We start from the raw sequence: 14,411 nt of genomic DNA, 5'->3' as shown, positions 1-14,411 counted from the left end.
AAATTTTTGAAAATACAGACATACACAGAGACACAGACTGAGCACAGTGATGTGTTTACTGTCTGTCTTCTCCAACAGACCCAAGGGCAGGGATCACAAACCCTCAGAGCCCACTATACCATAGACACACAGCAGGTACTTAATACAGGCGTGCAGCTCATGACTGTCAATGGTGACATCACAAGAGAGGGACGGCAGCTGCTTATCTCCAGACTCCCTGCGAAGACTCCCAGTCCCACCAGCTGGCTGGCCCCTTGAGATGGCCGTGGCTGCAGGGGATGCCATCCTGCTGCTTGTGCTCCTTACTGAGATTTCAGATCTCTTAGTCCCCTGTGCTTACTTGCACCTTGAAGACCTTTCTTTTATTCCTACCCCTTGCTGGACACAAGAAAACGCAAGGCTCTTGCTTAGGAGAGACAGCAGGACTTCTGCTCTCGAGCGTCCCTCCCCATCTGAGAGTCCTGTTCCTACCCAGCTGGACCCAGCCCGTGGGTGGGGTGGCACATGAACTACTTTTGAGTGTTCAGCATTACCTGATGTTCTTGCCTTCTGCATTTGGCCTGGAGGGTCTCTTTCTCACAGGGGCAGGAGGGACCTTACACCACTGGACAGGTGCTTCTCAATCTCTTCTCTTTGGCCCTGGTCTATTCTTAGTCAGGAGTTGACTCCTATTCTTTCTAGTTTGTGATGTCACCTTTTTGTGGAGGCAGCCTACACTGTTGGTGCAATGGGGGAAGATGTGAAAGGATTCAAGGAAACTTGGGGAAAACAGCCCCTAACATCTTAAAGGTATCTACCCCATTTGTGTGGAAAGTAGGGCAATTTGCAGGGACTGAAATTAGCTATAGTTACTCCAAATTTCCATCAGTCTCCAGAGTTTGTCAGTTCACTAGATTCTAGAAAGAAACATGACACTCGGGCAAGAGCACAGAAAAATTGCAGACTAAGTCTGCAAGGGTGCCTGTTTCTGCTGCTGCCAAAAAGTTTCTCCTGAATAGCTGATGTTCTGATAAAATACGTATCTGTTGTGTCACTTAGGAGTGGGTGACAGGCTGGGCATCACTGAGCAGGGGAAGCTTCCTTGGTTGGTAAGTTTCCACACTTTCCTCCGAGGATAAGGCTCTCACTTTATGTGACAGGCAGTGAGGGTTTCCTCTGTTAGCTTTAGGTAAGGAGGGTAGAATGTACCTGCATCAGCTAGAGATGATTATATTAGATCTCACCTGTCTTGATAGCCCTACCTTGATCTGCTAAGCTGTGGGCAAATGAGATTTTATGCTTTATCACCAGGCTGCCAGACGGGGCTCAGGTAACTATATGTAAAATCCTGTGCTCTGTTGCACAATAGTTGATGTTTGCAAGAGAAAATGAGTATCTAAACCTTTTGATAGCATTTGTTCCTTCACAGCAAGAGAATATTGGAAGTTTGTGTAAGGCTTTATACTGCTGTGCTTAATCACTGTGACTTTTACAACTGCACGTTGCCTGGGGCGCAGTAAGTACTGGAAAAGCGCCATGAAGATGCCATTTGGCCTGCGGCTTCATCATCTTCAGAAATTACAGGAAAACAGGCACATCTGTCATTTCAAGCTCTTTTATTATAGTAAACAGTCCAAGATGCCACTCTTAATAATATGAGGTCACCACCAGCCAAATTCTTTCTAGAATAATTTCTTCCTAGAACACATTACCAAGCAAGCATTTCTCTAGAATTCACTCCATTATCAAGTAGAGACCTGATAGGACATTCAAGACCTAGCAAAACCAGCATAAGAGCACCGTTAGGGGCAGGGAACTTTCTAAATTGCAGTCACAGTTAAAGATGCCAGTAAATGACTGTGCGTAGGCTGTGAGGTGCTGGTGCAAAGCTGTCCCTTCCTTCCTTCCTGTCTGTCTGTCTGTCTACTTAGGGCCACACCCATGGCATAGGGAAGTTCCCTAGCTAGGGGTACAATTGCAGCTGTAGCCGCCAGCCTACACCACCACCATAGCAATGCCAGATCTGAGCCATGTCTGCTAACTACACCACAGCTCATGGCCACACCAGATCCTTAATCCACTGAGTGAGGCCAGGGATTGAACCTGCATCCTCATGGATCCTAGTCAGATTCATTTCTGCTGAGCCACGACAGGAACTCCCGGGCTGTCCTTTCTGATGCCATGGTCCTGCCCTTTGTGGATCCCCGCAGTGCAGCTCTGGGTATCTTTGGGGTGGGATGAGTTCAGAATGGAAAAACCATGAAGAACATTTAAAATGAATAAATGTTAAAGGACTCAAGTTGGAGGAAAATTGATTTACCAAGAATGATCATCTTGGAGTAGAAGATTTTGGAGAATGGAAACTTAACATAGCTTTATTGGTCAGGAAAAAAAGCCCAGTGTTACCCAACACTAGAGTAGGATAAGGGCCCTTTCTAAGTTTTCCTCCTTGGGCTTCACCACCTAGGACAGATGGTCTAACTTAGAATTTCTGTGAAGTTTGGCCAATGAGAAGCAGAGTGGGTAGAGGCTATGCAGTATTGTGTTGCTTACTGAGCCCTGGATCTGAAAGAAGCAGCGTCTATCTTGGTTTCACCTGAGGGAAGATTTCACCTTCCATAGGGAAACCGCTAGAGGGAAAGGCTCTGATTTAATGGAAAGTTTATAGTCTGACCTTGTTTTTAACGATGGGGAAGCCCTCTTGTCCATTGTGACTAGGGCTGGTCCTGGGTTAAATAAGGAAAAATTTTAAAATAAAATGACCTGACTAAAACATTTACAGCCACTTAAAACATATAATTGTATGTTTTCTCTGATTTTGTGATGTGCAGCCAACATCTAACATCCTCTGATTAGAGATTGCTTCATCTTTTTTTTTTTTTTTTTTTGCATAAAGTACAACCATAATAAGTTGATTAAGTTTTCCGAGTTTACCTTCTTTAAAGTGGAATGAGAATTTAGTGGTCTCAGTTCTGAATGTTAGATTTTTACTTTTTTTTTTTTTTTTTTTTGGCCATGCCTATGGCATGCTTTAGTTCCTGGGCCAGGGGTCAAACCCACATCACAGCAGCAACCCAAGGTGCTGCAGTGACAACGATGGATTCTTAAACTGCTCCCAGAAGAGAACGCCCCAGATTTTTACATTTTTAAACCAATGCTTTATTTTTTTAATTATAATTAAACTGTTTTAGAACTGTCTTATCAATTACTTATTTAATAGCAAATTTTTTTCGCAGCTTGTCATTATCAAGCTGTGTGGTAAGCACTTGATTTAGTTTTCCTAGCAAAGACAACTCTCACGTTCATCCTTCATCTGTTTGTCATATTTAACTCACAGATTTACAATGATGGGCACAACTGGCATAAACAAGTTTGAGAATAGATGCAGTAACTTGGGTAAACACGAATCTCAGCTGGAAGCTGGTCCAGAGCCCTCTGCTAGCCACAGCATCCCCAAGGCATAGGCGGCCATTGGCATCTGTAAAAGAACTGCAGGACTCTGGCTAATCTAGGAGATGGTTAAAGGGCCTTTATTAAGAGGGTTTCTACTATACATTTTCATTCATACATACAGGTAGTAACTCTTAAAGAACATTACTGCAAAACGTTTTCTTATATGGGTTCAGTAGAACTTGTCTTGATGAATGGCTAAGGCTCACTTACAATCAGTGAACTCTGTCTGCACACATAATTGGTGCTCTAAAGCACTTCTCCCTGGCAATCTGTTTACACTGTGGCACTGTAATTGGTTTGTTCATCAGTCTATTTCTTTCCTTAGATGGAAGAGATAATGTTTCAGTCCACTCCTCATAGAGTTATTACAATTTTTAAATTAATAATTTTGAGATTTAATGAGCTCTTGTTCCATTTGTACATGCTTGAGATCCTAGATATCTCTGTCAATGTTTTAGATTTTTTCCTTCTCCTAAATACTGGTAACAATAAAGTATGATATGATAAAGATAATTTTAGAAAGAAAATAAATAGATATTGATTCTGTAGATATTAATTTGAGATAGATTTGGAAAATTTTAGAGCTGACAGAGCATGTATATTCATACATACAGAGAGGCAGAGAGAGGGGAAAGGAGATAGTCAAAGAATAAGAATGACAGATTTTATATTTATATTATATTCTCTCACACACATACATATATAGCAATGGATACAAAGAGACACAGAGACACACCCAGAGATAGGGAGACACCAAGACCAGAGTAGAGAGAGAATAGAAGAGCAGACAGAAACAGAGGAAAACAGATAAGGAGAGAGAGAAAACACACACAGAAGGACAGAAAAAGACAAATAGAGATGCCATGTGAGAGGCAAAGAGAAACAGAGACATCTAGAGACAGGGGAAGCGCCTCCTAGGCCATGTCACTCAAATCAGCCCTATCTTTGCCCCATGTGGCCAAACCATAGAGCCCCAGGTGCAGAGGGCACTGGCCAGGACAGAGAGGCAGGCCCGGGGACCCCAGGAGTTTACAGGGTCAGAGCAGGCAAGGGCAGACCTCAGAGTAGGTCACAGCTTGGGCGTTAAGTAGATGGCCCTGCACCCTGTTCATACCTATTAAATAATGGTTTATAGTTCAAGATGTATTAATTTTTTTTTTTTTTTTTTTTTTTTTTTTTTTTTTGGCTGCAGAAAAGTACTGAAGGAAATCTCTGTTGGAGAACTCAACCCAAACGAGACTGTGCAGGCAAATTTGGAGGCCCAGCTCCTTTCCAAGCTGGACCACCCTGCCATTGTCAAGTTCCATGCAAGCTTTGTGGAGCAAGATAATTTCTGCATTATCACGGAGTACTGTGAGGTGAGACTCTCCCGCTTTTTAAAAAAAATGTCTTTTTTTTTTTTTGGTCTTTTTTTGTCTTTTTAGGGCCACGCCCATGGCCTATGGAGGTTCCCAGGCTAGGGGTCCAATCTGAGCTGAAGCCACTGGCCTAAACCCTAGCCACAGCAACACAGAATCCGAGCTGTGTCTGTGACCTATGCCACAGTTCACAGCAACGCTGGATCCTTAACCAACTGACCAAGGCCAGGGATCAAACCCGCATCCTCATGAATGCTAATCGGGTTGGCTAACTGCTGATCCATGACAGGAACTCCTAAAAAAATCTTAATAAAAATCTGTTTCACAGTAAAAAGCTGTCTATAAAAAGACATCTCGGGGAGTTCCCATGGTGGTGCAGTGGCAACGAACCCGACTAGAAGCCATTAGGATGAGGGTTTGACCCCCGGCCTTGCTTTATGGGTTAAGGTTCTGGCATTTCTGTGAGCTATGGTATAGGTCGCAGACAAGGCTTGGACCCAGCTTTGCTGTGGCTATGATGTAGGCCGGAAGCTGCAGCTCTGATTTGACCCCTAGCCTGGAAACTTACATATGCTGCAGGTGCAGCCCAAAAAAAAAAAAAAAAAAAAAAAATTTGAGAAAGTAAACAGACCTGGGATGTTGTGTCTTACAGCTAAGAGTAATCATTGCTGCATAATTTGTTTCTGATAAAGGGTTTCTCCTATTGGAAAACTCAGAATGAATATATTTTAAGGAGGAATTGCTGCAGAAGAATGCCCCAGCATTTGTGTGTGTGTGTGTGTGTGTGTGTGTGTGTGTGTGTGTGTGTGTGTGTGTGTGTGTCGGGGTGGGTGGGTTCATCTTCCAAGCCTCTTACAATGGTCTGATGATTAGATGGACATTTAAATGCCATCACAGAGGCCTGGACAGAGCAAAGGGACACTGCCTGAGTCCTGGATTCTAGCTCTAAGGTTCACTTTCCCTATTGGAAACTTGGAAATGGAAATATGGGTCATTTCCTCCATGAAAATCCTCTATATTAACTGATTTATGATTTATGGCTTCAAGTACTTGCAGTTTTCCTTCCCATGCCGTGTTATCCCCATGTGATAATAGCTGTGTATTTTACTGAGCCGTGAGTGAGTAGGAAGCTGCTTAGACAGATGCCAAGGGGGCAGCTGACAGACGCAGCTGTGAGGTGGGTCTGTGTGGTCATCCCTCAGAGGCTAGGGAGAGGGGAGTTACAGGAGTTGGGTCAGAAAGAGAACACGCAGGCATGCTCAGAAGGCATCTCCCAGAACATTCCGAGAGCTAGCTTTAGCCAGACCCACCTTGGGAGATTCTGGATTAGAATGAATTTAGTCTATCACCTGCATGTGGCTGGGGCCTAAGAGAAGTGATGCTGGGAAGAAAGAATATGCTCTTTAGGATGGGAGGCAGGCCTCTTTGGAGTCAGAAACTTTGGATAACCTGAGGGTGCTGTGTGTTTGAGATGGAGAAAAGGAGAGGCAGGAGGAGAGCACCTCAAGGAGTCAAGAGGGCAACAGATACCAGCTTTGCTTTGCTTTGCACCCTTGCTGGTGCATCATCCAAAATGAAGCCAGTAGCCAAAGTTAGAATATCTGAAAGTTTGGATCGTCCAAGTCTTGACTGTTCCCCTTCAGGGCGGTCTGCCCACCCCAGTCTTGCTGGGGATTTCCTCATCCAATCTTTTTTAAAAATTAATTTAATTTTTTAAAAATATTTTTAGGGCCACAGCTGCAGCATATGGAAGTTCCCAGGCTAGGGGTGGAATAGGAGCTACAGCCGCTGGCCGATATCACAGCCACAGCAATGCCAGATCCCAGCCATGTCTGTGACCTACACAGCTCACCACAATCCTTAACCCACTGAGCGAGGCCAGGGATTGAGCCCATGTTCTCATGAATACTGGTCGGATTCCTTTCCCATGAGACTCGACGGGAACTCCTCCTCATCCAGTCTTGCCCCTCCTCTGCTTGGAGAGGAATGAGGTAAAAAAAGAAAAAGAACCAGGGCATGTTTGCTTCTGCGTCCAGTAGATTGTTAAGAAAATCAGTAAAATGATGAGGTGGGCAGAGCGTGGGTAAGAACAATGACTCCATCAATCATGTCACTAATCCATGGGATTAATAACTAACCCAGGGATTTATAAATGTAGCTGCACTGTGATCCATCAGCTAAAATTTAATCATTTCTTTTATTTCCATTCAGTGAATAAACTTATCTTATGTGGGAAACAACTGACTACTATTGCTTGTGACTAATACTGCTCCTGCGGCAGCTTTCAGCACCTAGAATTTTCCATGACTCTTTCTTGGTCTTAAAATAGTTTTCACTGTAGTCAGTATTGTCCAGTGGAACTTTATGTGACGATAGTAATGCTGTATATCTGTGCTGTCCAAGACGGTAGTTGCTAGTCATACATGCCTCTTTAGCACCTAATGAAGTATGGCTAGTGGATTGAGGAGCTAGTCGTTAAACTTTATGTAATTTAAATTTAAATAACCATGTGTAGCTAGTAGCTACCATATTGAGCAGGTAAATGATAAGCTTTGACTTTCCCTGTATTTTTAATTATTAATGTAATTTTAATCTATCAGAGAAATTACAAAACACAGTGAACTCCTATAGACACTTTGTCCAGATGTGCCAATTGTTATCATTTTTCCACATTTGTTTTATTATTCTATTTGTTCATCTTTATGTGTGTATCTATTATTTATCTATGTATTTTTTCCTGAACCATGCAGACATGATGCCCCTTTGTCCAAAATCCTCCTGTGAGGTATTTTCTAAGGCTGAGGACATTTCCTTAATGTAACTACAGTACAGCAATCCAAATCAGGAAATTAACACTGATGCTATGCTAGGATGGAACCCAGCGGTTCTCAGTGTGTGATTCCAGACCAGCAGCATCAGCATCATTTGGGATCTTTAGTTAGAGATACAGATTCTCAGTCTCCACCCTAGTCCTACTGAATTCTAGGGCTGGGGTCTGGCAATCTGTGTTTTGACAGACACACCAGGTGAATCTGAAGCACACTGATGTTTGAGAGCCACCCATCTAAATCCATAGTTCACTCTCGAATCGAACCCATTTGTTCAATGATGTCTTTAGAAAGGATGTTTCTCTAAGATTGCTTTTTCTCATGCAAGGTCCAATCCTGGATCATCTGTGTTAATTTTTAAATGCTGATGGTTTCCAGGAGCTGAGCTGCACCTCCCTCCAGGGACGTTGCCATGGTGATGGCTACTGGCTCTTTGAGCAGCTGCCGGGCTTCCCAGCTCCATGGCTTCCCAGCTCCACCTGCTGAGCTGTCAAGATGCTGCTTCTCTGACTCTGAGGAATAATGTGTGCAGGGTGTGTGGGTCTCTAGTTTTTATTGCTAATAAAGATTCTTCTCATGTTCACACCCAAACTCGCTCTTAACTCACTCATGCAAGCCAGGCATTATCCTTTTTTTAGTGAGGTAAAATAGTAATATTGGAAATGGCATATGGCCAGACTCACACCTCATAGAAAAATGTCATCACCATTGAAATAGCTGGGTTTTTTAACCTCCAAGTTTCGTTCTCTAATTTCACTTGGAATCTTGCAAAATTGAAATAAACATATAGAAATGCATTCATGAGGGCGCTATATCCACTACTCAATCCTTTGAACACATCATATCAGATTATGAGTATAAAAAACAACCCAATTCTCACAACTTTTTGTCAGGTCTAACCAAATCTCTGCTGGAGAATAGTTCCCAAACTACCAAAGTGGCAGAATATTTCAAATATTGCTATCTTCCATTCTCCTCTGGCCAGGGAAATGGGACTACTTGCAGTCCCCTGTCCCTCCTCCACAGTTTCACACTCTTCCTCTGTGCCCTTTCAGAATGTCCCTCTCCTGGCCCCACATCTTCAGTTCCCACCCATCCTCCCAGACCTGCTGAAATGCCACCCCCTCTACAGAGGCTCCCGTAATCTCCTGTCTGGAAATCCCCCCCCTCGATCTGCAGCTCTCATAGCATTTCATCTCAGTGATACTTAGCACATTATACAGAGCAGAATCCATCTCAAACTTTCAACGTGGGGGATTGATCTTTTCTGATTCATTTTTGTATCACATCGTGAACCAATGTAGTAAGCCACAAAGAAGTTAGTATTCAGGAAATTTCTTTTCTCTTGACAAATTTTCTACCATTTGCTTCTAGCTGCCTCTCACTTCATTTCTGTCAAACACTGGTGGTAAAAGGTAAAATATCCTTCCATCTGTCATATATGTCGAAAGCACTTTGTCCTACCTTATTTTTCTGGCATAGCCTGCACTAGAGACCTGTGACTTCCACCTGAAGCTCTTCCATTCGGGTGCGGAGGAGGTAGACCCAGAAACCTGGGCGTTAAGTAGTAGATGCAAGAGATCATGACCTTCAGGAGAGAATGTACATTTGACTATCAGGGAAGGTGGGACTTGTCTACTTCCTGCATTGTAATATTAACATAGCTAAGTAAAAATTGTACTAATCTTAAAAAAGATGTGGAATACAGTGGAACACTACTCAGCCATAAAAAGAATGAAATAATACCATTTGCGGCAACATGGATGGACCTAGAAATATCATACTAAATGAATAAGCTGGAGAGAAAAAAGACAAAGATGATATCGCTTATATGTGGAATCTAAAATATGACACGAATGAACATATCCATGAAATAGAAAAAGATTCATAGACATAGAGAGCAGCCTTGTAGCTGCCAAGGAGGGAGATAGATTGGGAGTTTGGGATTAACAGGTGCAAACTATTATAAATAGACTAGATAAACAGCAAGGTCCTACTGCATAGCACAGAGAAGTATATTCAGTATTCTGAATGGATATACTTTAATGGAAAAGAATGTGACAAAGAATGTATATATATATATGTGTATATATGTATAACTGAGTCACTTTGCTATACAGCAGAAATTAAACAATATTGTAAATCAATTAATACTTCAATTTTTAAAAGTCGTGAAAATATTTTATCAATATAATCTAGTGCTCAACCTTGGAAAGCTTTCAGAACTTCTGAGGCCTGGGGCCCTCCTCCAGAAAGTCTGTTTTACTGGGTCTGGGGTATGACCACCATTTTTGAAAGCTCTCCAGGTGATTCTAATGGGCATCCAGGGCTGAGAAATGCAAAACAAGGGAGAATGGCTAGTGTGGAAATAGAACAATAGAGTCATAAAGGAAAATGTATCAGTGTTTATGGAGCACTGAGCAAAGATGAGGCCCAGCTGAGAACCGGAGAGTCTGGCCTTGCTGGTGGGTATAGTTTTCTGCTCAGGCCACCCAGCTGGATGCTATTATTCATGAAAATTACCCTCCTTGTACTCCTGGCTCCATGGGCAACCTTCTGTCCTGTTTCTCCTCAAACTTCCACATCCGAATTTTAGTATTTTTCCTGTGGTGGTTGTCTGGAGCAGTTTTTACTATGATGTTTGCCTGCTGGTGATTGTGTATTTCCCTCCTTTCTGCATGGATTAATTGGGGTTCTGTAAGAAAGTGCCATTCCACTGTTTCTTCTCCACTGATGTCTTTATTCAATTATTTATATCAGTATGGACTCATGGATATTTATTTCTCTGTCTTTATTAATTTTGTTTCTCAGACTGGTTCAGCTTCAGCTATTGGAGTTCCTTCAGGTTGGCTCCTGTGTCCTCTAAACATGCCCCAGTCCTTTTTCAAGAAGTGGGTTCTTTTTTTTTTCTTTTTTCTTTTTTTCTTTTCCCACTGTACAGCAAGGGGGTCAGGTTATCCTTACATGTATACATTGCAATTACATTTTTTCCCCCACCCTTTGTTCTGTTGCACCATGAGTATCTAGACATAGTTCTCAATGCTATTCAGCAGGATCTCCTTGTAAATCTATTCTAGGTTGTGTCTGATAAGCCCAAGCTCCCGATCCCTCCCACTCCCTCCCCCTCTCCCTCCCCCTCCCCCTCCCCCTCCCATCAGGCAGCCACAAGTCTCTTCTCCAAGTCTGTGATTTTCTTTTCTGTGGAGATGTTCATTTGTGCTGGATATTAGATTCCAGTTATAAGTGATATCATATGGTATTTGTCTTTGTCTTTCTGGCTCATTTCACTCAGGATGAGATTCTCTAGTTCCATCCATGTCGCTGCAAATGGCATTATGTCATTCTTTTTTATGGCTGAGTAGTATTCCATTGTGTATATATATACACATCTTCTGAATCCAATCATCTGTCGATGGACGTTTGGGTTGTTTCCATGTCTTGGCTATTGTGAATAGTGCTGCAATGAACATGCGGGTGCACGTGTCTCTTTTAAGTAGAGTTTTGTCCGGATAGATGCCCAAGAGTGGGATTGCGGGGTCATATGGAAGTTCTATGTAGAGATTTCTAAGGTATCTCCAAACTGTTCTCCATAGTGGCTGTACCAGTTTACATTCCCACCAACAGTGCAGGAGGGTTCCCTTTTCTCCACAGCCCCTCCAGCACTTGTTATTTGTGGATTTATTAATGATGGCCATTCTGACTGGTGTGAGGTGGTATCTCATGGTAGTTTTGATTTGCATTTCTCTTATAATCAGCGATGTTGAGCATTTTTTCATGTGTTTGTTGGCCATCTGTATATCTTCTTTGGAGAAATGTCTATTCAGGTCTTTTGCCCATTTTTCCATTGATTGATTGGTTTTTTTGCTGTTGAGTTGTATAAGTTGTTTATATATTCTAGAGATTAAGCCCTTGTCAGAATTGGTGCCCATTCTCCTTAAACTCTTTCAAAAGGTTGAAGAAGAAGGAATACTCCCAAAGACATTCTATGATGCCACCATCACCCTCATTCCAAAACCAGACAGAGATACCACCAAAAAAGAAAACTATCGGCCAATATCATTGATGAATATAGATGCAAAAATTCTCAACAAAATCTTACCCAACCGAATCCAACAACATACCAAAAAAATTATACACCATGGCCAGGTTGGGTTCATCCCAAGTTCACAAGGATGGTTCAACATACGCAAATCAATCAGCATCATACACCACATTAACAAAAAAAAGTCAAAAATCATATGATCATCTCAATAGACGCAGAAAAAGCATTTGACAAAGTTCAACATCCATTCATGATCAAGACCCTCACCAAAGTGGGTATAGAGGGAACATTCCTGAACATAATCAAAGCCATTTATGATAAACCCACAGCAAATATAATCCTCAATGGGGAAAAACTGAAAGCCTTCTCACTCAAATCTGGAACAAGACAGGGATGCCCACTCTCACCACTGCTCTTCAACATCGTTTTGGAAGTCTTAGCCACAGCAATTAGACAAACAAAAGAAATAAAAGGCATCCATATAGGAAGAGAAGAGATAAAGCTGTCACTCTATGCAGATGACATGATACTATACATAGAAAACCCTAAGGACTCAACCCCAAAACTCCTTGAACTGATTAATAAATTCAGCAAAGTAGAAGTGGGTTCTTATTTATGAATTATGTTTTTAGATTAGGAAACAAGTTCCCATAGAGGTGGAGTGATTTTCTGGCAGGCATATGGCTGGAATGTTGGGTTTTATGCAGGGAAGGACCAGGACCACAGGGGCATATGGAAAACTACTCCTTTTTTGTTTGTTTCTCTTTTATTTGGATTGCTCTTAGTCCTCCTTTAATATTTAATAGAGTAACAATACCTGGATATGGATCAATAGAGATTGTTTTATTATTCTTACCAACAGTGTTAACCAGACATGTTTCAAATGGTGGCCCTAAACTAGATTTCAACACAGCCACACTAATCAAGCCTGTCTATGTGAATTTTGCAAAATATAAAACTGATACTTTCAGTTATAAGATGAACAAATTCTGGGGATTTAAAGTACAGCCTGGCAAGGGGGAGGGAGAGGGGGAGGGAGCAGGATGGATGGGGAGCGTGGGGTTAATTGATGCAGACTCTTGCCTTTGGAATGGATTAGCAATGAGATCCTGCTGTGTAGCACTGGGAACTATGTCTGGTCACTTATGATGGAGCATGATAATGTCAAAAAAAAAGGATATATACATGTATGTGTAACTGGGTCACCATGCTATACAGTAGAAAATGGATAGAAAACTGTAAACCAGCTATAATGGAAAAAAATAGAAATCATTATATAAAAAAAATAAAGTACAGCCTGGTGACCGTGGTTAATAGTACTTCACTGTACACCTGGAACTTTCCAAGAGACTAGATCTTTGTTCTCAACACACACACACACACACACACACACCCACTTGAGATATTAGATGTGTCAGTCCACTTGACTGCAGTACCCATCTCATGGTGCACATGCACACCAATCGTCATGTTGTAGGTGAAAGCTACCCCTTCCCTTGGTTATTCTCACTTATGTTCTGTGTCTGTCAGTTTCTGTAATACAAATAAATACATAAACATATGTACATCAGTTTATACATGTAATAATATGTACAAATTGTTATAATTATTTTATTTTCTATCAATAGGAGACTAGATAGGGTCTGAAACAGTGGAGAGTGTATGGACTTTGACATAACACTGACTTCTTTAAAATCTTGGTCTGTTCCTTGAGCAAGTCAGTTCATTTCTCTGACCCCATTCTGATTTTAAGATAAATGCCACTTAGTATAGTATTAGGTTTTTTTTTTTTTTTAAATAGGGATTCAAAATAATAAATGTTGAAAAAGGGAGTCTCAGAGCTTTGCCCCTTACTGTCAATAATGGGGCAAACTAGTTATTTTACTGGTTTATTATTTCAGTGCCACCTCCCTCTCCCTCCAAGCTGTTTTCTAGAAGGGGAGATATTTTACCTCTGAGTTTTTAGCTTGCGACCTTTAGTATGAGGATTCATATCAGGAGGAGTAAACAGGGAAATTCTTAAACACTAATGGGACCAATAGCAACTTTCAGGCAAGTACTTTCTAAGGATCTGTTTGTACTATAAAAAAAGATTTTTTTTTTTGGTCTTTTTAGGGCTGTACCTGCAGCACGTGGAGGTTCCCAGGGTAGGGGTCTAATCCAAGCTGTTGCTGCCAGCCTACGCCAGAGCCGCAACAACGCCAGATCCAAGCCGTGTCTGTGACCTGCACCACAGCTCACAGCAATGCTGGATCCTTAAGCCACTGAATGAGGCCAGGGATTGAACCTACAACCTCATGGTTCCTAGTCGGATTTGTTTCCACTGTGCCATGGGAACAGTGGGGAACTCCTAAAAAAGAAAATTCAAAGTCTCCTCTTATGTTTCTCATTTATACATAACTGTTAAAACAAATCAAGTAAGTGGGTTAAGTTTTATAATGTTGAGGTTCTTGTGGGTCTCTCTAGACTCTTATAAGTGAATTTGGCAATAACATGGACCACCAGGCTCACTAGTATTCAGAGGGTGCTTATAACTTCATACGGGATGTATTAGGCCCTCTGCTAGAGACAAACCCTTTGTTGTCCTTCAAAGCCACTGTTTATAGTCCTCAAGCTCTGTCTGAGCTCCCCACCATCCAGAACTGGTTGTTTATGAATGAGAGACACGCCTGGTATATTGATCATTGTGGCATTGATTAGTGACCTTCTGTCTTAGTCCATTCAGGCTGCTATAACAAAACACCATAGACT

At 41.8% G+C, this 14,411-nt stretch overlaps 1 protein-coding gene across 7 annotated transcripts in view; it reads left to right on the top strand.

The window, feature by feature from the left end:
- The window catches only part of NEK11 (NIMA related kinase 11), a 293,211-nt gene that overhangs the window by 47,028 nt on the left and 231,772 nt on the right, over positions 1–14,411 (top strand). For all 7 annotated transcript variants that reach the window (XR_014825059.1, XR_014825060.1, XM_084991786.1 and 4 more), the window contains exon 3: positions 4,625–4,790. Coding sequence is in view for 5 of the 7 variants with exons in the window: in XM_021071328.2 (XP_020926987.2) it covers positions 4,625–4,790 (166 nt within the window). In the remaining 2 variants the exon portion in view is untranslated. The remainder of the gene's footprint in view (positions 1–4,624; positions 4,791–14,411) is intronic.

This window comes from Sus scrofa, chromosome 13 (assembly GCF_054392235.1).
Source record: "Sus scrofa isolate SSC_HxYL_T2T_F1_AM1 chromosome 13, Sscrofa_HxYL_maternal_Yorkshire_Landrace_v2.0, whole genome shotgun sequence".
Classification (NCBI taxonomy): Eukaryota; Metazoa; Chordata; class Mammalia; order Artiodactyla; family Suidae; genus Sus; species Sus scrofa.
The sequence above is the reverse complement of the archived record's forward strand: the minus strand, read 5'-3'. Positions and strand labels throughout refer to the sequence as shown.